The 25,590-nt window shown below is 41.4% G+C and overlaps 1 protein-coding gene across 6 annotated transcripts in view; it reads right to left on the bottom strand.

Annotated features, from left to right (window-relative positions):
• nphp4 (nephronophthisis 4) overlaps window positions 1–25,590 on the bottom strand; it is a 182,050-nt gene that overhangs the window by 98,285 nt on the left and 58,175 nt on the right. For 4 of the 6 annotated variants that reach the window (XM_069140665.1, XM_069140668.1, XM_069140669.1 and 1 more), the window contains 2 exons: window positions 18,320–18,504; window positions 14,639–14,774 (listed from right to left, as the gene is read on the bottom strand). In XM_069140665.1, coding sequence (XP_068996766.1) covers window positions 14,639–14,774; window positions 18,320–18,504 — 321 coding nt within the window. The remainder of the gene's footprint in view (window positions 1–14,638; window positions 14,775–18,319; window positions 18,505–25,590) is intronic. The other 2 variants (XM_069140666.1, XM_069140667.1) reach the window with 2 other exon arrangements.

Raw genomic sequence — 25,590 nt, 5'->3', positions numbered from 1 at the left:
GACTTCCTACAGCTGCTATGGCTTCAAATGGCTCCAAAATGCCACTGACCACTTTATGTAACTGCTGTTTTAAATGAAAATCGTTCTAGTCTGGGCTGAAGCCCCTCTGCCTAAAAAGATGGGCCTCTTTCCGAGGTGGCCATTCACAAGACAACCATTAGATGTGCAAACATCATCACCAATGCCTCTCTGGCTGCCAGGGCGCTGCATCAGTCTGGAGAAGGATGACACTGCTGGCAGGCAGTGACAGGGTAAGACTCACTCTGGGCCCATCGCAGGGGGAGATTGATGCACTTCTCAGTGGGGGGAAAACTGACATTCATTTTAATTAGGCGGGCGAAACATTGTCTCTGCGGCACGTAGCCTCTCTCGCCTCATCCTCAACTTCTTTTCTCGTTGTTAGGAGGGAAGGGGGGCCTCCAGGGAGGACTGACCTCCAGAATAGGCCACAAATCAGCTAAATATATCACTTCTAAATCCAGATGACATTAGTCTGTTTAAGATGTTTGATTAACATTTAATTAACATTTGTATGACATTTCAGATCAGAACCAAACAAATATATGACTGGTTTCTTTGAGGTTGAGGTCCACACCAGCGGGAGGACTCCTTAATCACACGTCATGTAATGTAAGTAGTCGAGGAAAACCAGGACCGAGCTGCAGGGGTTCGTACGTTCAGGGGATAGTCTCATTGTAAAGAAGGCATTTTAATGAGCATGTGATTGGGAAAAGCTTTACTAGAGACGTTTCATTCAGCAAACATCATTAAAGCCTGCAGGGGTTTAACACACACACACACACACACACACACACACACACACACACACACACACTTAAAACACACAACAATCTATACAGCATGTACCTGTCTGAGAGCCAATTAAAACCCAAACAAGTCTCTGTGGCACAGAGGAGAAGCCGTACATCGACACCTTTAATAAACCCAGCCGCTAGCCATGTCACCGCTTTCTGCTCCACATACGGTTTATCTTCCCTGCCCCTGGCACTGACATCTGAGACAGAGAGAGGAATAAAAAGATGATTAAGAGAGTCAACATGGTTATATAGCTCAACAAACGGAACGCCTGTCAAACACCAAACACATGTCTAAACCACAATTACCAAGCAGTCAGTCAAGAGTTGGTTTATATTGGTTCAAAATACAACTAGAGGAGCAGTATAGTATTTTTTATTTTTTATTTTTTGTTTTCATTTAATTTGTCTGTTTTCTAATATTTTGATGTTCTAATTAGCAGAGTAAAGAACGCAACTTCAACTGTTGTCATAGGCGGTGTTATTAAGAGACCAATTATCTCTGAAATATTTAAAGACATTCACCTTCAACTAAAGAAATCAATATTTATTTATTTTTTTGTATACTACTAGCAAACATTTTAATATGTTCACAACTCATTTTAAGATATACTATAATAATGATATTTACTACACATTTCTACACAAGTCCTAAAAGTAGGCGAAAAGAAGCCAATTAAACAAATGAGACCAAAATATGGTGTTACTTTCAAGGAAAATGATCAAATTATAGATATCTGTGAGTGTAAAAAAAGTATGTAAACCTCTAGCATTAGCAGTTAATTGTTGGGCGCCCTGTTTTGTATTTAAAGATTAGGAATCTATCAATGTCTGAGCTTCTTAACATACGTTTGTTGAGGTGTATAATGGCACAAATAAAGGAGATTCCTGAGAAGAAAATTGGTTGTTGACGGTAATATGACTCGATAACACTGAGGCAGGTTGTGTATGAATGAAGGAAATTCAGGACCATTGTTCCCCTCCCCAGGAGTGGTTGACCAACAAAGATCACTGCAACAGCAGCATGATAGTCTGCGAGGTAACAAAGGAACCCAGGGTGACTTCTAAGAAATAAAGGCCTCTCTCACATTGTCCAATGGTATTCATCAGTCCCCCATCAGCAAAACACTGAACAACAACACTGTGCATGGCAGGGATGCAAGCAGAAAGCCACTGCACTCCCAAAAGAACATTACTGCCCATCTGCAGTTCAATAAAGATCATGTAGACAAGCCAGAGGGATATTAGAAATGTTTTTGTGGACAACAAAAACATGGCTTTTTTGTTTAGATGAAAAGTGTTTGAAGAAATTAAAGCACTGCATTGCAGCATAAGAACCTCATCCCATCCGTGAGACATGGTGGTGGTGGTGGTGGTGGTGGTGGTGGTATCATGGTTTGGGCCTGTTTTGCTCCTTCTGGGCTCGGACGACTTGTCATCATTAATGGAAAAATGAATTCTGAATTTTACCGGTGGATTCTAAAGGAAAATGTCAGCACACGTGTCCAAGACCTGAATTTCAAGAGAAAGTGGGTCAAAGTGATCCAGAAGTCATTCTACCAAAGAATGATTCAAGTAGGAAAAGAAGTCAATGTATTGACCTCAATCCAATAGCAATGTTTAGAAAGGACTTAAAGCGAGGAAACCCATCAACATCCCTGAGTTGAAGCTGCTCAGTACAAAGGAATGGACTAAAACTCCTTCGAAGCCAATGTGCAGGACTGATTATCAGTTACCAGAAACTTGTATTTACAGTTTTTTGCAGGGTCACACCAGATACTGCCAGCAAATGTTCACATATGTCTGCCCCTCACAGATATGTGATGTTGGATCATTTTCTTCAACCAATAAATAATAATGTACAATATTTTGGTCTTATTTGTTTAAATGGGTTATTTTAAACTGCATTTAGGAGTAAAAATTATGTTTAAGCTGATATTTATTCAGAAATATAATTTCATTTTAAAAGATTTACAACACCACTGTAGCAGACAAAACCTGAAGCAAGCTGTAAAAACAGAGCCTACTGCAGTTACCAATAGTCTTGCAGAGGCTGTTTCTGTTGTTTCCACTCTAATTATAGTCTATATCGAGGAATGATGCAGGGCAGAGGTCAAAAAGCAGAGTTAGAGAGAGAGAAAGCTGTGGGAGACTAGAAACCTGATATAAATATAAATATAAGTATGGGTTTGAGTCTTCCAGCCAACACGCGCAAACACGATGTATGACTGTGATCATTTTAAACAATGGAAGAGGCAAAGTGACCTCAGAATAAGTGAATGTTAATATGTGTGGGCCATCAGCATTTCATGACACCGGTGATAATAATGAACAGGCCCAGTTGGACCAGCCATCAGGAGCACCAGGCCAACACTTTAAACGTTAACTGGGGTTAATGTTGAAACTGTTGGCGCATACTTTAACCAATCAACACTGACCACCATATGACAACGTACTTAACCACCCCAACTGATCGCAGATTGGTTCGCCCTTCGGAGTGGCGGAGCAAACCCTAATGTGAACAGAGTTTCCAGACTGTAATCAAAGCAAAATTCAGTTTCTTGCCTAAAAACAAGATAGTTGCCGGCAAGAAATGAGATGCCTGCTTTTGCCTACCACTGCCTGACACGGTTACTAAGGGAGCACGGCTTAGTGAGCAGTCAGTTGTGGGCACAGGTCAAAGAATAAGTAAAAATGGAACAACAGGTTCGTCACATGAACAAACAAAAGGCTGTCAAAGCACTTTGAGATGGGCTGGAATTATTTGAGACGGCTTTAACAATAAACTGACCATAATGTACATTTCTACAGCACTTATTACTCCCAGCTGTGCTTATTTGAGTTTCAACTCTGCTGATTTGTAATTAGTTCCTTTAACAATCATTCTGTAGACCCACCACTCTGCAGTGGAGGTAAATAAAGACCTGAGCCCCTATTTGACAGCCTACACTGATGTGACCAAAAAATGCTTCATTCATGAAGTTGCATGCATAAACAAATTAGTAACAGTGGAAGTATCATGGTAGATTTTTTTCCAAAATAAGAATTGCTGCAGTTACTTGCACAATGATGTAAAGAAGCACTTTTTCAGATTCATGTAGAAGCCTAGACTATGAATAAAAACAAAACTGAAATTAAAAACATTCTGTACTGTTTTAATTTTCCATGTAGGTCCAAAACAGTGGGATCTAAAGCAAAATCAAACCAGTGACTTGATTTTAGATGCTGCATACATTGCAATAAACAAGTCCCTATTGACTAAAACGCTCTCTTGTGCTCATGCAGTTTTTTGCCGTGTCAATGACCTTACTGTTGATATGTGTAGCAGGATGTTCTCCTTTGCCGGCTGTGTTTATTGCAAATGTCTCCATAAGTTCTGGATTCACTGTACCTATCAGTCTCTATTTGGAAATGATTTTCTGTTGCCTCTCTGACAGCTGACTGATGTTTTTGGTTTGTAGTTTTAAATAAACCCCAGATAGAAAATAAGACAACATTCATGAATGCTACCCAACTCTGACTTCTTGCAGATGACCATGTTTTCTTTAGCGTTTGCTCTATATAGCGCATAAGAAATGGGCATGCTGCCAATTGCAGTCCTATGTCTGCATATCCAGATGAGAGCTCGGTAAAGGGCAGAACTGTGAGTGTGTTTAAAAGGTCATGCATTAATGCATTCACTTCCTCAGATTCTCTGTAATCAACTGTGCCACTCACTAAACCCACTCAGGGTCAAAGGTGATGCAGCATGAAAATATGATGCGGGTGACACTTCCATTACTGGTTGTGCGCTGGCCCAGTTCCTCAAACACAGAACGCATTTCAGTACATGACGCAAATCAAAACTGGCAACATCCTTTTTTTTTTTCCCATAAGTTCGTTGTCGAGCAACAGCCCGGGAGAGCCGCCAATTACTGTTCCGAGGATGTGCTTCGCGTCTGACAGCCTCTCCGAAGCAAAGCAGAGGTTAGTGAGAGGATGAAACCAAGTATCTCCTCTCGACATGCTCCTCCCTTCTCCTCTGTCCATCAATCTATCTGCTTTGCCTCCATCTTTCTGAGGCTGTGACCTACGAGCAACCGCTCATCCTCTGTGTCAGTGTTTCAGACGGCTGCAGCTGTCACACACCCCCCGACAAAGTGTTTCCTGGCAAAGGGACCCCCCCCACACACACACACACACACACACACACACACACACACACACACACCAGCCCCCTCTCCTTTAGTGATGAGCTAGTGCTTGTCAGCAGAAGAAGGCCGAAAACAATAGCTGTACTACATGGCTCAATAGATGAGCGGTGCCAAGGTAACGGTGGTTGAAGAACGGCAGTGATCAGTGAGCAGGGGCAGTGATCAGTGAGCAGGGGCGGGGAGGAAATGTCTCAGATGAAGTTACGGCGGCGCTAAATTGGTGCTGACAGAACGCAATTAGGAGAAACGTCGTTGCCTCACGTCAGTTGTCAGTGACCCAAGTATTTTCACAGTGAGTAAATCATGTCCTGTGGAAGGCGCCCACTTACACTTTTGAGTGGGTAACTAAATGCTTGATGTGCCGTGATAGATACCGTTTCTTTACTTCTCAAACAGATGCGAATGCCGAGGAGGCGAGAGAGCAGCGATTGAAAAGGTCAAAATATTTAACAGGTGTTATTTTAAAACTATTTGCTCTTATCAATGTTCTTCTGACTTGTCTGAAAAAGGGCTTATTCTGCAGTGTTGGCAAATGGGCAAAGTAATCAAACCATGTCTGGTTGGTTAGAGCATCAGAGTACATTTTTGAACTTGGTATGGTAAACAAGTTATATGTCATAGAGGAGATGGATCCGACTGTAACACCTGTTCCTCTTCGACGATGGCCGCTGGCACTGGATGTGAATGTTCTTGACTTTTTTGTGTTTGTTCACACAGATGTGGAAGAAAGCCTTCCGGGATCAGTGTGTAGGAGTTAGTTGCATCTAGCAGTGAGGTTGAAGATTGCAACAAACTGACCTCTCCTCCCCTCACCCTCCCTTTCCAAGTGTGTCAGAGAATCTACGGTGGCCACAAAACTCATGAATTACTAAAGGCCCTCTTTAGAGCCAGTGTTTGGTTTGTACATGGCACATGGCAGTGGAACATGGAAGAGGACCTGTTTCTTATGTAGATATAAAGGGCTCATTATTGAGTAGTAGAAATACACACATTTTTGGTTTCAGCTGATAGTGAAGGAATGTTTCCTGTGACTGCAGAAAGAGACAGTGTGTCTGGTGTGTCAAGGATGAGAATGACGCCTCTCCTTATCTGGAAATGTAAAACATTCCAGTGGACAACACTAACGATTACTAAGGACAAAGGAGCTCAGAGACAGAATGGCAAGACTTCTCTTCTCACTCGTTCATTTAGTATGTCAATAAATCGTTCTGTTTAAGACTCGAGATGGCCCTCTGAGGCATCGAGTCCACCAGCTTCACGATTGCCATTACAGTGATTACACACTAGTGAAAACGTAATTATGAATTTCATGTCCATTTCTGCTGATAGAGCCCTCTAAGATCCTACTCATCGAACGTTTAAATGGTTACAGATGTGCCCTCAATAATACCAAGGCTCTTCCTTTTTACTCACATTGTCCTGGGATAGAGGCAGAAATGTCAGCGAGTGACACCTTAAAATCTGAACAAATACCACAACTATCAGCACGGAAAGATACCACTAAAGGTAATTAAGAAATACACAATGGGGTTTTTTTTTGTCTTCAGGAAAAATTCAAGTGGTGTGAATGGCAGCACATTTACCTCCCTGTGCCCCTAAATATTGTTGGACTCGATCTGTGGATCAGTCAAACTAAAATGTTCTTCATCATGTCCAATTAATACCATGTTTCATACCACAGATCAATAAAGTACATAAATGAGCAATCACGGTAATAATATGGTGGGAGACACAGGGAATTAAGGCTACCATCGTCTTAATATTTTGTCGCCTCATAATTACCGAGCATAGCAGTGAGCGGAGCAACTAATTGCAACTCTCAAGCATACTTTCATCCTGCCTTTCTTCTGCTCCACAGCTTCTCAGGGCTTCTTTCTCAGTGGGCAGCAGAGTGATGTGGAAGAGAGTGCTGGAGTGGACGTGGAAGGGCAGAGTTCCCCTGTGAGCAGCCCATCAAGGCACGAGCACTGACAAGTATACCGGGCAATACAATGGAGCCCTTGATGAGAAAGGGATAAGAGGCAGAGAATGAAATAGCAAAACAGCAAACAGGAAAGCAAGAGCGAGAAGAGGAGAGATGTCACGAAGTGGACACGGTGTATTTGACTGCAAGAAAAAGTTGATTATTTGAAGTTTGTCGACCCCAGACACCCTCTGAGAACAGCCTATCAGACAAATTCCCAGTTCCTCTCCTCTCCCCAACCTCCTCCCCTTCATTTAAATTGTTATCTCCATCCTTCCGACTGCTGCTGAGGAGCATGAAAAAACTCTGCTCAAAGCCTCAGAGAGAGAGAGAGAGAGAGAGAGAGAGAGAGAGAGAGGATGTGACACAGGGAGACAAGACAGAAAGAGCAACCCAATCATAAGTAAAATCAAAAAATACCAAAGAAGACAAATGACGACACCAAGTGAGTTTCTTTCTTCATAACCAAAGGCAATGAGGGCATTGCAATTTTGTAAAAAAGAGGACATCCTTGTTCTTTGTCTTATAGTGAGAAGCAGGCTCGCTTTCAACACAGCAAGGGTGAGACATGTAGGCAGTCTCAGAGCACCGGGTGATTGCCTCTGTATTGCAGCGGTAATGTTTTGAGAGAAAAGGGAATTCAACAAAATTGTTTGACTTTTTTCACCCACCTTAGCCCCCTCAGAATACATCAAAGGACATAATTCTATTTAATCAGAGGAAAGAACAACAGAAAGGCAGCCGGTGTGTCCTGTAACAAGAACACAGCCCTATAGCACAGGCGGCTCCTTCAAGTTGCATTACACAGCACCATCTAGTGTCAGTGCACGCAGTCGAACACACAGCAACATGGGAAATGACAGAGAACAGGTTTAGTACTCCATTGTAGGGGGTTCAATGATAGTATAAAGATGTAACTCATGGATGAATCCACGCACACAATAAGACAGAAGACTTCAGACATTTATCCCCCGACAGCACAACATGCATCTGCACTGATGCGATTGAATCCTACAAAGTTATTCTGCAAAACAATCTACTTCATTAAATGTTGTTGTTTTATACATTATTCCCACATTATTCTATACCATTCTTTTATCTTACAATTATATTGTATATTCTATATGTTATTTTATCTTTTTACCTCTTTTTCACATGTTGTATATGTATTTATATGTGTATTACATTTTCTTATCGTGCCTTTGTTTGCCTGCACTTCAACTGCTTTTACTGCTTGAACTTAACTCCATGTACACTAAAGTGTCAGAGCTTCAGTCTTACATGCTATTTACTTGTTTTAGTAATTCACTTTGAACTTGCACTTCAATGCCTTTCAGTACTTCAATTTCAGGTACGATTTAAGTAATCTTTAAGACACCGAAACAATTTCACCAATTTGGTCATTTGGTCATTTTCAGCTGGCTCACTTTGGGAATTTTATCTAAATAAACTTGTATTAATGCAGCTGTGGTGTTATCTTAAGTTTCATGATTCCACATGAAATCCAAACACGTATAACAAGATGCAACGGTACTGACGAAGCCATCACTAGCCGTATTTTAAGTACGAACATGTTTTGTTTTTGACTGAATGGCATCGGATACGAGCCTTTGTTAAATGGCTGACAAGAAGCTGCTTGCAAATCAGGCGGAACCAAAGACCTATAGGGATGTGAGGTAGGAGGAGTTTTGCTGCGTTCAAATGGAAAGCGCGAGGTTGTGGTTACAACATAGGAAGTTGTGCTCACCGTATCCTTGTCGTTCAAGTGGTTAAGTCATGAGAACATTGCTGTTAGGAAACGGCAACATGGATGGTGTGTAGAAGCTACAGAGGCTAACAATTTAGCAAACTAGCAGGTGAGTGATAGAATGAGGGAAATGCAAAAACATAATGACAGAGGGAGAAGAGGCTGTTGAAATATCAACATTTTCCTAATATGCTTTATAAGAGTTATAAAGCAAAACTCTACATGACTAAAATTACAATATATTAGCTTAGCATTCAACAAAAAACTCTGTTGAGTCAGGAAACACGTCACAACTGGTGAAGTCGAGGCTTATCAAAGCTTTTGAGTTCCGACGTCGTAAATACCGCAAGAGGGGGCCGTTCATATGGATTATTCTCGTGTACACAGTAAACACAACTACATTTGAATGCAGCATTTGCATCTTGAGTCACTGATAATACCTTGGCGAACGGATAGCGTGGGAACGGGGAGGATAAGGGAAACCCCAGACGTGTGTTAGTGACAGCATGTGCTGTGATTGACTGCAAGAGGATTCCACCCACTCTGCACCTGCCATTCGCTTAGTCAAGCCTCAAGTTGCACTCTGGGCTGGCAGCTGCCGAAAAACTTCTGTTAGCTAAACAAACAACAAGTTTCAAGTGTTTGTCTTAAGGAGACGTGAAGTTGATTGTAAAAACTGCAGATTCCAGAGTTCTGAAATGACTAACTGGTGTTTAATGGTATTTATTTACTCTGCCCGTTACAAGTAATAAACCAATGTACTGCTGCTGTTTGGTATTAAATGTATCGATACCATCCAAGTAAAAGAAAAGAGATGTGTTTTACTAGTTTTTTTTTCCCATGTAGTAACATCTCTATTAACATTTTACTGTAAAAGTTATTTATAGCCATTAACTGGCAAAGTATAATGAATGGTCCATGATTGAATGGTGATTTTCCAGTTCGGTGGACTTGCTATTAAGGTGCTGTTCACCGAGATCAAAAGCCAAGGTGTCCGGTGTATTTTTAAGACTGCACTAAGTAAAGTAGGAGTCATGATTTAAAAAAAATCCACTTAAAAGCATTGATTTTTACAGGTTTAAGCAACACTAGAGTTCTACAAGGGCTTGAAAAGTCTTTGAAGAGGTTGTGGTGGCCATCAGACGTGAACCTTCGCGTTTGTTTTTTTCCCAAGTGGTGTCAAGCAGTGTGAAGTCTTGTTGACAGTGTACAGCTGCCTGCCCTGAAGGCACACCTTAGCTCAATACAGCTACAACACATCAAAAGCCTCACATCTCTGACAGCTGCGACACAGTGCGGGAACACGCATACTGTCCCATCGCACGCTTCTTGGTCGCAGAGGATACAGAGCATGAAGTTGTAGCAGTCAGGCGATAACACCAGATCCTTTTGCGAGATGCAGCGGGTGGCTGGGTGAGATTTTCTTCAAGAGGCGGCTCGTATCAAATCCTTATCAGTCAACACCCGAGACAGATCACCTCCTGGATTAACACTCCCAAATAGCATATGCACCAATCAGCACACAAACACACAAACTCCACTCCCACTCAGACAGAAATTACTCTCCACCTGCTAAATATCTCTCACCTCATCAAACATTCAAACATGCATGCAAGCGAAGGTGAAGGTGGTGAAGTAGACTGGTCTTTTTTTTTTTTTTGTCACCCTCCATTGCTATTCTGGGACGATGGGAATGACAGTTTGATAGTTCTATCAGGTTTATTAGAATTTCTCAACTTGGGTGAACTTGTTTCTGTTCCATTGGGAGCGTGAATGTTCTCAATAAACTGCAAAGCAATATGTCGAGTAGATTTTGAAATATCTTGTTTCCATAGGTGATATTTTAGACAAGTAGATCATAAATATGTTCAAAACCAATGGTGGCACAGGTAGGAAAGACCAGGGTGCATCAGAAACATGTTCTGGGAACCAAAAACCTCTCCACCAATAAGTTTGAGGGAGAGACCAACCACCAAGGCCAGTGCTTCAAAACAAGTGCCATGTAGGCAGTCTGGAAATCGTGAATTATCCAAAGCCAACAAGCCCACAGTCACGCCTGCTGTCCACAGAGATTGGCCATGTGTGCAATGATGTGATGCTAAAATGCTGGTCAGAGTCGAACAGCAGCAGAAACTTGAATCAAGCTCTTTGCTCAAGAACTGTAAATGCAATGTTTTACTGTCTGAGGCCGGTTTATTACTATCTTGAGCCAACTTAATGTGCTACCTCAGTTTTCCTTTTTCACTATGACAACCACTTTTTTTTTTTGCCAGTATCATAAGCAGCCACTTTGCCCTACTTGAGATTTGCAGTGTGGTAAATAAGACGCTGTACGACACTGTTCATTTTGAGTATGCACTATATCCTTTACCTTTGGACTAACAACTGTTATAAAGGCCTTGTTCAGAGTGCCATCACAAAATCAGTATTTTGTCCAAATTGTATCCAGATTGACTTTTGGAAGTTTGGGCGGAACCTCATAAAATGTGATTTTTGCCAATCGGACCCAAACAACATTTGGAGGTCATTGAAATGCGATTTCAATCAGATTCCTACAGATGCATCTCAATCTGGACGCTCTGGGGGCTCAGATCGGATGTCTTGCGTCACTCGAAGTGCAACACAATGACAACATTGTTTTCAGAGCGACAGAGTGAACAGAATCAGGAATCACAGCGCTAGCGCAGTGCTATCAGAGTGTCGATTTTGGCGCTATTGTGGACGAGAACAACAGTCCACGGAGAGACGGCAAAATAAATTGTATGCTGCCATTTTGCTTCTGTGTTGGAAATCAGCATCATCAGCATAGCTATGTCTACATCGTTACCACAGCAACCAACACAGATAGGATGGTGATGTCTAGACACACCAAATCCGATCCGTTCACTTGCAAATAACAGTGCGGACAGTTTGTCCCAAAGATCTGATTTGAGAAACAAATCTGATTTGACTGCAGTCTGAAAAAAGCAAAAGGAGCTCAATACAGCATGAGCATACAGACATATAATTTAGCCATTTCAGCAGGACAGCTGTGGTCGGTCAAACTTTAGTGGTTCCCTGACATTTAATCGAGTGCTAACAGCAGGTTGTGGTTTTCAGTGAAATGTTTCAACGGGCCTCCATACTTTTTGGTACAGGAATCAGTGTCCTCTTCAGGAAAACACTGTAATGACTTTGCAGATCCTCAGCTCACCTGCCACCATCAGGTCAAAATTAAAATTTGTCCAATGCTTTGCGACAAAATAGGTGCATAAATAATGTAACTTCTGTCAACCTCAACTGCTCACAGAGTTGATTGCTCAGCTGTAGAGCTGTCTTGTCACAAAACATAATAATAACAGATTTTAAACACTTCTGAGCAAGATGAAATATGTTTCATGCATTGGAATGAACAATTCTGTAGAAACAGTTTCTTTTCCTCCTAAACCAATCCATCATGTGTCAATAAGTCCATGGAATAATCATATGGTAAAAAAAAAAAAAAAGGTGGGGGTGGGAGGGTGGACTGTCCATGTACAATAGATGATTGCCTCTAAAGTGGCTGCAGAGGTAAGAATGGGTGAATTAATACATAAATGCAAATGTACCATGTCATTGTAATGACTGAGTGGCTGGTTGTTTTGCTGCTGCTTTTAATTGGTGATCTGGTGACCCCTGCTTGTACAAGGACACAATACGCAGTAACACGGTAAGAGCCCAGCCTTGGCATGCATTAAGTGTTGAAGGCTCACCCACGCACATAATTACCACAGTCTTTCTGTGGTTGTTTCTGCCATGAGCGGTTGTTCGGTGGTATGGTTTCAATTTGGAATTTACTTCCCTGCGGACATGTTGACTGTGTGGGTCTGTAAAAGTGCCCGCAAAAGGTCCACATAATTCACACGAACAGAGGTAAGACGTGACCGGACTTCAGATTACAATTCAGTTAAATGAGAATATTTTATGGAATTACGTGTAGAAAACTGAATTTTGTTTTGATTTAAAGTTTGTTTTGTTTTGTTCAATTAAAACATCACAGTAGAAACTGTGCAACACTTAAACTATATTCAAATTAAAAGATCATTGGCTCTATTGAAAATATTGTTGATGGACAAAAATATTCCTTAAACTTCTTCATCTTACCAATAATGAACATTTTAGCACTGTACCAGCATGACTGACCATTAATCTATTATTGATTGAATATTTGCCCATTACACTGACAAATCAATATAATGGTTTGGTGAAATGACCTGCGGCCTGAGACGTAGATTACATACAGCTCACTGTCAACTTTTGCAGACAGCTGCAAAGTAAAGAGAAATTATGTCTGAATTCTAGTAATTCTATGTACATAGACACCGACTGAAAGAAGATGTCTGAAACAAAGAGACTTCAAGAAATCATCTCATAAGACCCGAGAGTTAAAACTCAATTATTTGTGAGAACTGACTGAGTCTGCAACACTGACTATCAAAAACTGTTATGACATGAGAATTAGAGTTAAGTATCTGCTCAAATGTTTCCTAATTCAAATAATAGCTTTGCTAAAACTATTTTATTTTGGCTTTATGCCCTATTGTGTTGACACAGCATTAAACATAACCCACCAGACAAGTTTGGCATATTTTGTGTGATATACACAAAATGGATTTTGCAGAAAAGCATTATTCTGTTCCTCAATGTAAAGTATTTTTACTTTATTACTGTGGGTTTCATGTACGTGTTAGTTCATGGGGGCTCATGGGGGATAATATTTAAAATATTAAATAGTATCACCCACACAAAGAATAAAGCAAAATTATCCAAAACCTTACATGTCTGCATTAGAACAATTTTTAACAGCCCTGGAAAATCATCTCTATGCGAGCTACATTTCAGCAAAGCAGTATCTTGTTCTAAGGAAAGAAGTGAATCGTGCCCACACACTGTCGAGTCAAGAAAGTCACCCATCACCGAGGCAACATTTTTAAGCCTGGAGTCTGAACTTACTGGCCACTGCTCCTTTGTTACTTACTGGAGCCAGAAAAGTGGCGGGGTTAGACTGGCAGCAGCCAGCACCACAGCTCAGGGTGACTCCAGAATTAAAGCAGGACTTTTTGAGCTCTACTACTGCTATGGAAATATTTTTCAGGGTAGCCATTATGTGTATTTAGTACACATGCATGTGCACACTCATGCTGATTATGTGAAACCTAACATGTGGTTTCACACATTAACACTAATCAACAGGTCACAGTAAAACACCAAGATGTACTGCAATGTGCCATCAATAGCAGGGAAGTGGACAAATGGCACGCAATGCAGGATGTAAAAAAAACTGAAACTTAGCTATGCAAATGTTTTATGTGGAAGGAAGCTCAAACATTCACACAATCTGTTTTGGAAATTAAAAATAACATCTATAAAGAAAACGTCATATGTAGTTTAAGGAATCGTGTTTCAAGATAAATCTCTTATTTATAGGCTTAGTGAAAAACGTGTAAAGCAAGGTGACATAGCTGCCTTAATGAAAGACCAAAACTTAAAGCACAGAGGGACCTCCACATCAGATCAAATCTGAGTTCCTCTGGTTCCTTACGTCAGTCTCACACTACCATCCTTCCATACATACTTCTTTCAGTTCCTTTACAAAGGCCTACGAGGCTCTCAGTAATTTCCTCTGGGAGACAACGGCAAGAGATGAATGGAGAGATACTCAAAGGTCAAGAACGAGGTGGTGAGAAAACAAAGGTAGAATGAGAAGAGGACACTGGGATTTTGTGTACATGTATTACTGAGATGACCTGCATGAGCGTTGGAGGTGCAAAGTGAAGAATTTTAAACAAAGAGGTTATTCTGAATGGTCCTCAGTTCAGCAGGAGGTACCTGTAAGTAACAGGCTGAGATTTCGGTTTAGGATTAACAAGATCTAATATATGTGTTTGTGCACCCATCTTACCGTAGTCTCTCGGCCTATTGCTGCAGAGAAGACATACTCAAGCTGAAAGACGATTGCCAAAGCCTGATGATTGGTCAACCTGAGCTCCAGGCTGCTGCGAAGGCCGAGTGTCTGAGGGCGGGATGCTGTCGCAGAGCTGCGGAGAGAGCAAAGAGACACACACACACACACACACACACACACACACACACACACACACACACACACACACACAGTGAAGGATGTGAGCTGTTACCGAAGGAAATGACAAAACCTCACTCAAATGAACACGGCCCTCTTATTTCTGTTGTTATAGTTATATTTCCCATTAGAAAGAGTAGAAATCAATGTGTTGCAGGATGTACACTCGCTTGCTAAATGCTCCCTGGCAAGCGGTGGCCTCCTGTGTGAGGAATGTAACAGCACTCTTGGTATTCGTCATTCACAGTTTGTATACACCATAGGCGGGAGCATATTGTGGCGCGCCAGCATGTCACGAGGTGGGGCCGGGCGCCTGTTCTTTTTTCCGCGTCGTGGACTTTCTGGGGTTCGTATTTCTCTCTCTTTCTCTGCTGTCTGAAACCGTCAGACAGAACACAGGCGAGACAGACTGGCAGCTCTCACTGGCATCAACCGAAAAACAGTCAAACATCATAATTACTGCCTACAATGTGGTGTTATCGTACTAAACTGCATTTACAACAAGCACTTCCCTCTGCAAAGAACAGAGCGGAGCGCAACACATTCAATATTAGGATGATTACTGTTATTCAGATAATACAGTAATTGAGGACAGACTGTTGGTTAGCGTTTTAATGTGCTGATTGTGCATTTGCATGTTTGTGCACACCTTCTCGAACAAATGCGACACCCACATAATCACCATATCAGCTAGTGTCTGATTTGAAGTAGCAAACACAATGCATTTTGATTTAGGTACGCAGTGAGGAAGAGGCTCATCTCGGACTGACTGTGCGACGTCGGTCGAGCTTTAAAGCATCATTTCGGGCACGTTTGCTTTTATTTGCTTTGATTGGATTTGATTTATTGGATCCTTTCCTCAGAAGTCCTTTGTATAATTGTTTCATCTAAATGGACAAAACATCCCACCTGATCATCCTGATGGCCACAGCTCCAATAAAAGTGCTCACACTGACAAAAAAAAGTGTGAAATATTGTCATTCAGTGTATGCGGCGGCTTCTGTTGTCCACCGACAGCGTGGGCGCACACAAAACCAATTAGGCATTTTTTGCAGACAGCGCTGTCAGCACAAACACATTTCTTCACATCGTCTCGCAGTGGATATCATTAAGAGGAGACAAACTTGGAGCGCAGAAAAGTATCCAAATTATGACTTTATCTTATCAAATTTGGAAATATCTCTGTGTCAACTGTAACATCCTCTACCTCATTATTTTTGTTACTGCAACCAGAATACCCCCAAACTATTTTTCATTTATCACAATATCATCGTGAAGCTGCATGAAAAAAAAATAACACGATCCATTCTGAAAAGATTCCTTGTGATATTTTGTATTGTGGTTTAGCAGGCAAAATATCTGTGGAGAGGAAGGTGTTGGTTTAACCACCAGGAACAAAATGACAAAGTGACAGGAACGACACCGGTGCACAATGTCGCAGAAATAGACTCAAAATATATCATGTATTTTAACTGGAAAGCAGTTCCGCTTCACGGCCCACTGATGCACCCACACAACTCATTAATTGAAAGTGCTCCGTTTTGTTTACTTGAACTGGTCAGAGGTTTGCTCAGCCGCAGCATTCGTCTTAGGAAATACTTCCAGTAAGTTAACGGGTTGCAAAGGAGGAACTGGTGACAGCTGGTGTACGCAGAGCAAAGTGAGCTGAAAAACACAAAGTATCTGAGGGGATATGACCAACAAAATACAGTTCTGAATCTGAGCACCTGAATCTGCAAACACTTGTGTGTGTACACTGCAATTTCCATTCATGGAATTAGAATTTATCTTCTTACTTAACATCACTTGGGATTCATATCCTGGTTGTGGCACCTCTACAGCTTCATGATGTAAGACAGACGCTGATGACCTTACATCAGCATATCCACTCTGACAAGGTGAGCATGGAGTCTCATGGTGCCTCAGTAAAACCCAGGGCCAAAGGCAGCCGGAGCCATATCTCCTTGATTGGTTATAGAGGACTAGCACGCTTTGGAATGTGCTTCAGGGTTGTTTTATGAGGGAGGAAGCCGGTGTGCTATGGCACGGCCTGTAAATTATGATGCTGGGGTTCTGTGAGGACTCGGAGGGCTTTATCAGCAATGCAACAAAGTCACATACAAAATACAAGCACTGTGTGTTTGTTCCTACAAAATACAATTACAAATCTAAGAGGTTATGTTAGGCTATTCAGCTATCTGCTACTTAGCAGGTTTCAGTTCAATTGGATGCTGTACTGTCAACGTGTAGCTTTTTTTGTTTTTTATGTATGTATGTATGCATGTACTTCTATTCAGGCGGCTAGCACATAATTCTCAGCCCTGTACATAAGCAGTCTCTGTGGGGCCCTCTGTGTCCATGTCTTGAACACATCTTCTGAATGTTTTTGACACAAATCTTGGCCAACATCTGCACGCAAGAATTCATCTTTAATGACCCTCAGGCGACCGGGAAATGTCCTGATGCTCCTGTGTAGGTCCGTGTGTCGCGCTCACCTTTCTGTTGTCAGCGGTTGTTTTTCCTCATTTTTCCTCTTTTGTTTTGTTGGTAACTCAGCGAACCTTTGTCTGCTCCAGCGTTAGCCATCACTCGGGGCTTGATTAGCTGTATTTACAGTGGAATTTCTTGCCGTTTTGTTTTATATATTGTGAGCATGTTAACTGATTTATTCAGGCGATTTCTATTCAGCCATAACACTAAATATTTAGAAATAAAAACCTGCCAACAAAAGCAAACTTTTTATTCCAGGCTTTTCAAGTGTACGTCCGTCCGTCCGTCCCCCCCCCCCCCCCCCCCCCCCGACTACATAGGGCCCCAACCTATGTCGTCAGTCCGGCTTTCCCCCCAGTACTCTACCCCTGCTTATACCTTATTGGGTATTGGGCAAACATGACCAAACCATATATTAATGTTACCTTAGTTTGCATGTGTTTTACACAGTTAAAATTGTAACTGAATCCAGCAATCAAACAACCAGTTATGTGTTGCAGCAACGATGCACCACGGCCACGTTCAGCAAAACTGGAGCGTGTTTGATTTCCTGTCATATGACAACAGAGAGAAGAGAACTACTTTACCATTACCTCAATATTAGAAAATGTCACTTGTATGTGAAATGTGAACTTCTCTTAAACCCCGACATTTCATAAAGAAGGCAGAATGTGAAATACACCAAGTATACTGCTGATGTCAGAATGTAGGAAATACAGACAGACTGCTTGTTACACTTTTTTTTCCAGACATCTCCAGACTAATATTATACACAAATGAAATGTATACCAAGCCTGCTTTTTTTTTTTAAAAAGACATATTTTTTTGCCTAACAAGATGAACTTTCAATCACTTGCCGGAGGACCAGCGTCTGGAGAGGATGGTGAAACACCATAAAAATAAGCACTCCTGACAATATCTGTGGATTTTGTCTGACAGCAGAATTATGCTCCCCATCCCCGGCAGCCTGCAGCTCCGCTGCAGACATGTACATGTGTTCTCTCTGCTCACCTGTCCTTGACCAGCGTGCTCTGTTTGGAGCTGCTGTCTTCTTGTCCTCTGACCCCTGAGGCCCGGGGCTCCAGCACCACCACTTGGGGGTTGTCGAGGAAACACCAGCCGTTGTGGACACCGACGTGGAGCCTCCTTTCCTGGATGACAGCTGTCCTGAGTGTACCTTCTGGTCCTGGCTGCTTCTGAGAATCAGAAAGAGGGATTACCACACACACAGATAATAAACCACCAGCTAAAGTTGAGTACTTTCCAGCCCGGCCGCTTAGTTCCAGTGAAGAAAAACCTCAAAGCTATGGGACATGTCCTCAGTTTACATTAGTGTGCTTCCAAACTACTTTACAGTCACAGGCCGGGGAGTGCTCTTGTCTGTTTTAACATGATAATGCTCCTGCGCTCAATGCCAGGTCCATAAACGGCTTTCCCAATTTGGTGAGAAAGAACTCGACTGGCCTGTTTGGAGACCTGACCTCAACCTCATCCAACTCATCTAGGATGAACTGGAACACAAACTGTTAACTGTGGCCAACTTCACTGATGCTCTCGTGACTGAATGAGAGCAAATCCCTGCAAACAGGTTCCAAAATCTGCTGCTAAGTCTTCCCAGAGGAGTGGAGGCAGTTACAACAGCAGAATAATGCCAATGATTTTGGCATGACATGTTCAACAATCACAGATGCCTGTAAAGGGATTATGCTTTTTATCCCTTTTATTGTTAATCTGTCTGATAACTGAAAAAATATTTAATGAAGAAATACCATTTTCGAGTCAAAAAAAGAAACATATAATGTTAGGAACACAAAAAAGCAATAGTAGCAGCTCCATGATCTCTTCCGAGGCAATTCCAAGGAATCAGAGTGATAGTTTGTCTCAATTATCTGTTCACGCTCTCCTCAGGTCATTCTGCACCCTTATGGACATACTCTCGGTGGTCAAGCACTCTTATTGCACCACTCTTGCACTTCTTGGCACACTGTTAAAAAGAGGCTTAGCATTATATCAAGGGAGAACTTGTTCAGGCACTTTTCTGTCTGAATGGGGGAAGTAAATGCGGGGAAGACTTTGATAATTTGGCAATTACGTTGGTAAAAATACTAATGTATGTATAAGTTCTAGTCTCAGCATCAGACTGGTAAAACCCAAGTAGGAAATAGTATACAGTTGTTAATTTATTCGTTCTGATGGAATAAAAAATTTAAATAAATCTAATGTGTGAAAACTGTCATGTATTGAAAGATGCAATCGAATGTTTTGCCAACTAAACAACTTTTTGGCCAAAGTTCATGTACGACTCTTGTGTTTGAAAAGTGTGTTTGTTAGAACTGCACTAATGTACAATTTGTGCCCCACACGGCTCTAGCGATGGCGGCCAGTCCACGTTTTAACAATGCTGATGTTTGAATCATTATGTTTTATGAAGAGTCTTAATCAGGGAAAAACTGTCATTTGCAAAGTACTTTGATTCATGATTAAACACAAATAAAACTAATGATATTCCAATTAGCCGCAGCTGCACTTTGAGTTTAGTGCTAATTAGCAGAGGTTTAATGCTTAACTAAGATGATGAATATGGTAAACATTATGCGCTCAACATGTTAGCAGTGTCATGCTGAACATGCTGCATCCAGCAGAGGTGCTGACATGCCTCAATATTTAGTAAAAAAGATATGTAATGTGAGCGTTACTCTCAACTCAACAGAGCATTTTAGCATCTTTAAGCTCATTATTTTGGTTTCACAGCCTGCAAAACAGAGTAAACAGGAGAGTAATTGTTGGTGTAACAATCAGCCTCAGGTGGCCAGGAAGATGTGTCCAAATGCATAATGTTGCTCCGTGTCTGATGGGGTGCAAATGAGAACCTTTTTCCAGCAAATTCACCACAAAAACGTAAACAGAAACGTATAACTGGCAACAAAACAAATCAATGCTTTATGAGGTGACAAAAATTTATTTTATTTAATTTTTTTAAAACAAAGGTTGTATTAAAAAAAAAAAAAATCTTGCATTGGTTTTGGTAATGAAAACTCGGGTATTAAATATTTTTTTAAGCAATAGGAAGCTTTATATTGTACCCTTCAGTGAACTGCTGAGAACTGTCAACATGGCAAAGTTGTTAAAATGAGTCTGAATGGCACAAAAAATGAGCAATCAGACAGCTTGTAAACAAATCCCCAGGTTAGCCAAACTTACTTGGAAGAGAAAATGCAGGTGAAACGTGAAACAATTACCCCAACTGTCCTTCATACACACTGTAGTTGTGTCCACAACTTTTGGTGTTGGATGAGGCAACTTTTTGGGTTTCACTTTCTTTTTCACTCACTATTAAAATGGTTAAGATCATCTGGGTGAGGAACAAAAGATAATGTAGGAGACGATTAACAAAAAAACAAGTCAATGTGTCGACAGGTGCCGGTAGAGACCGTACTAACACCTCGTATCCGCTGCTGCTTATGCACAGCTGACTGACAAGTGTTCAGCAACTGACTATAAACTCTCTAACCCCAAAAATGCAAAGCCCACTCCTTCCAATTTGTCTCATTTCGATCTTTTCCCTCTCTCCTACTCCCACTCTCGCTTTCTTTTCCTCTCTTTTCGTTGTCATTCTCTCTTTCTGTCCCACGTTCGCTGTTTCAAACCTTCTCCATATCCACCCACAACCTTCTCAATCAAATTAGCATTTGAATTTCACTTTGGTTTTCTTTTTTAAAGCAGCGACAGCAGCGGGAGCAGGAGCAGGAGTAGCAGCCTGCCTGGATACTGTACAGCCCACATACATCACTGCTGCTCTCCTCGTGTTACATCTCTGCACCGACTGACTCCATCTCTCTCTGTCTGCCTGCCTGTTTACTAACCTTCTCTTTTTATCGTCACTGATTCTCTCTTACAAGCAACAGCCGATATGTGCTCAGCAGTCTACCATATTTTTCTTTTGGTGATGGGAAGGGAAGATTAGGGTTCTTCTCCCAACCTCAACGGATTCCTTCCTTTCTACCTTTCCTCTTAGAGAATATCTCCAGTAAAACCTATCCTCTCATTTCAAGTGCTCGATTTTGTGGCAAGAAAGGTCCATGTTGGTAATACATTTATCTCTTACTTGCAACTCAGTAGCCACAGGTAAAAAAAAAAAACCAAGGTGATATGTTAAAGTTCTCATTATGAATAGCAGGCCTGGTCCACAGGGCCTCTTTGGTTTGTTTTGTAGACGCGTACTTTATTTCTCTATAAGAAGATGTGATGACTCACTGATGCAACGTTCTATGTATAATGTGTTTTCTATCGTGTCAATCCTCCGTTGGCTGTGAGAGTGTTACAAAACTGTCTTCCAGCTAGATCACATATAGGCTAAGTCTCTAATCAATTAACTTGTGCCGTCTGAGTGCCAAAACTGAGATGCACCCAAGCGGAGAAGTCTACATCACACAGGACTCGACTGCATGTGCCATGTGTGCACGGTAATAATCTCAATAATTACCACAGAAAATTAGGTGAAAGCAAACACTCATTAAATCCCTGTGTGCGAGGGGAGGCGTTGCAGGTGGGTAGAAAAAAATGAAGATACATCTATCTTTATGATAAATCATTGTGTTGGAAATAGACACAAACATGGTTTTAATATCAGACATTTATGTATTTCCATATTCAGACTGACTCACTGCTTTGTGTGACTGGATGCTCTTGTGATGTGTCTAATTTGTTCTCAGCTCAGTGTTGTTAAAAAGTTCTTAATCTTAATGAGAGCTCCCGAGGAAATAAATAAACCTCTTTTTTTCAATGTGATAATCAACAGCTACTTTACCTTTATGGGCTTTTTATTTTTTCATTTCCGTCTGCCATCATGTCCGTGTTTAGACGTACATACAGGACACATCTTTTCAAAGCGACATGCTGCAGCAGCAGTCACTGAGGATTTGAAGTATTAGTTAACTTACTGCTGGTACAAGAAATATGTTGATTTGATTCTTGTTATTTCTGCGAGCAAACTTGTTAAAAGCGGCATCAATCGTTTACTGTATAATTCAGTGCTTTTTCACTTTTAATAAACCATTCATATTTGATATATTCTTCGTTTAGTATTTAGGCATCACAGATTCAGTTTCTGTGCAGTTCTACAAACTAATTATTACCAGAGTGTAAAATTTCCCTCTATAGATTTAATGCACTAATATTGTGAGAAATATGCAGCTTTATGTACGGTTTAGTTTTTTCCACAGTCATATTGGAACACATGGTAAAGTTGTGAAAGACATTTCTGTGGTTTTGATGGGAGTGATATAAACGAACCTTACAGTAACAAAAATGCTAATTTTAGTTTTTTTAATCTACTATTTACAATATCTTTTTCATTGTATTTTATTTTATTGTATTCTGAATGCATCTTTCATTTCATTACAAATGTGCCATGTGAGGGGCCATTGAAAGTTTGTAAAACTGTTCCTGGTGCACACGAACGAGGTGAAGCACACGGAACAGAAATAACGTTCATGATTGAAAGTGGTTCAAAGTTTCATCACTTGATCAACATCAGCAGCTCCGTTACATATTGAGTAAAACGCCCATATCAAAGCCTGTGTCAATCTCAGGAAATTGCCCACATAGCCCTTTGAACTTCTTCAGAAAGCTTATGACATCAAAGCAGTGAGCCAGACGAGGCGTTTTGAGCGACACTCATGTTTTAGGAGGTGCAGAACGTCACCGTCCAAGTCTAAAGAAGTCTCGTCAGGTCAGGAATGCAGCAAGGTGCGTTTTCTTAGACATTCGTGGGTTTGTGCACCCTGAATTTGTCCCCCAGGGTCAGACTGTCATCACCGAGTTCCTCTAGGATGCTCTGAGGCGTCTGTGGGAAAATATTCTGGGCAAAACAAATTGAACTGTGTCGGGATGGCAATTGAGTTCTCCAACATGACGAAGCGTCTGCAACAACCCACCTCTTGATCCCCAACCTCCCTCCTTCCCCAATTTGTCTCTCCCTGACTTCTTTCTGTTGTCCAAAAGGAAGTTGAAGCTGAAGACTTGCCATTTTGACACTGTAGAGGACATTCAGCAAGAATCGCAGATGGTACCGGACGTGCTTACGGAACGGGACCTCCGGGGAGCGCTCCGAGAGAGGCAGGAGCGCTGGGCGCGACATATCGCTGCACAAAGGGACGACTTGGAAGGGGATGGCGGCCAGATTTAAATCAGGTCAAATGTTTTATTGTTGCAGGCACAGTCTCTGAATTTTTGATCACACCTTATATATTGTATGGTGCAGTACAGCTTTTCTGGGCTTGTGTCGGATCATTTGTGGCCAGCTTCACACAGCTGATTGTGATTGAGTAAAACATTACGTTCAAATTACAATAATATACCCAACAAAAATTGTGCCTTTAGTGAATAGAAGCTAGCAGTGTGACAGGATATCTGTAAATAATTGCTTTCTGTGGCATCCAGATTATAATTTTGATTGTGTCTCTTCCTTTTCACCTTCTCCTTCCACAGCAGCCGGGGAAGATGAGAGAAATGGCTTTGTCTTTTGTCAGACAGGTCTGCCACGAAATGTTTCAAAGAGAAAATAAAAGAAAGACAGAGAGAAAGTTGTTTATAAGAGAACATCAGTTATAACGGTACTCTGTCTCTCCCCTCTCCTCCTCTGAGTTTCTTTCATTTATTTCATTGCTCTTTTTTTCTCACTCCGTCAGTTCCTCTTTCTACCTATCTTGCTCGCTATCCTCTTTCTTCTCCCTCTTGCCTCTGTCTGCTGCCGTCACAGATTTCTTCCTCCCTCGCCTGAAATATGAATATTTTAGAGCTAAGAAGCTTAAAGGGAACAATGAAATGGCCCCCAAGTTAAATTATACTCCATTTCCAGAGTCACAGAAGAGGGACTTTTCTGAGTGACGAGAGCACCGGTGCCACGTGGGTGTGTCTTTCTCTTTTTCACACACTCATAAGCTTGTTGTCTCCTGCTTTTGTGCCATATTTGTGATATCCCCCCAGAGCTAGCTTCCAGAGTCGCTGAGCCAGACATGGGCACGGCAACCAATCAACACGATCCCTTCAGCTATAATGTACACTTGACATCAGCGTTCGAGAAAAGTGGAAGTTCTTGTGTGCTAACGTCCCTTAAACACTGTTTGTTTCATTAAAGGAAGAGGAAGGGGGAGGCAGGACAAGGCTAATTTGCATGCGTTTTGGAGGCAGTTTGTTTTAGAGCTTTGTCAACAAAGTAAACAAGGAAGAGGTGGCGGTTCTTTTTTGTCTTCCAATTAGAAGAGTCACCCTCGTGTGGGCAGGGTAAAAGGGAAACTTAACATGCTGCTTAACCGTCCATTTTCTGCTCGAAAAAAATAGAAATGGTAGAAAATGTATCTAAGCCAGCGCATGACTATTATCTGTGATGGTGGCTCTCATGGCTGTGTGTCAAGCCAAAAACTGATACAGCCTCGAGGGCTCAACAGAAATATTTCTTAAACTGCAAAAACCCCACATTTCTAATGTGTTTGCAGTCTCCAGGAAAAAATTGGGGGATAAAGTGCTCAGCGGAAAGTCAAAGATAACACTTGTGGGAAACTTTATATTGGAAAGAAAACGCAGGCCGTGTATTTCCGTAGTGCGTAATGATTACGGACAAGACTTTGGATTTGATTTCAGGCCACACGAAAGTGTATCCAACACACGTTTTCTTATTCCGGAAGATGATTTTTGTTTTCTCTCTTCACCTCAATTCAATTTACCGGTCCAACTGCTGGGTGAGGCAGTGGGAGACAGAGGGGTGAGGATGAAACATTAGTAAGCAAAACTGATTCAGTCAGGGACACTGCCATTTGAATAAAATGGAAGTGCAGGAAAAAGAAAGTCATTTAGAGCAAATTTAGAAATAATAGCAGTTGGAAGGGAAATGGAAAGCAGGCGGCAGCTGCCTTATTGCACGACTTTGAGGAAAATGAGTGTAGATTTTCAGAGAAGCATGAATTAGTTTCTGAAGGTTGTTTCTTTGTGCTCAAAAGCCAGGAGATGAAATGACACAGCAAGCTCTCTTTAATGGCCACAGCTGAGATCTACCAAGCTGGAGACAGCAAACGGGTCCTGACCCGGTAATCACTGCAGAGGAACTTTATTAAGGGTCACGCAGTGTTTCTGAACCCTGTGACCCAAAAACAATTTGGTAATATTGGATATCGTTCACATCCAAAGATCATCTTTCAACAGAGACGAGGGTGACAATATTTTGGAGTTTGGGGACTGTTTTCTCAAAAAAAAAAAAAAAAGCATTTTTTTCCATTATTTTCTAA

The sequence above is a fragment of the Embiotoca jacksoni genome, unplaced genomic scaffold (genome assembly GCF_022577435.1).
Source record: "Embiotoca jacksoni isolate LCO1_2020_lvr unplaced genomic scaffold, fEmbJac1.0.p SCAF_9, whole genome shotgun sequence".
Taxonomy (NCBI): Eukaryota; Metazoa; Chordata; class Actinopteri; family Embiotocidae; genus Embiotoca; species Embiotoca jacksoni.
Note: the sequence above shows the minus strand (reverse complement) of the source record. Positions and strands in the feature narration are given on the sequence as shown.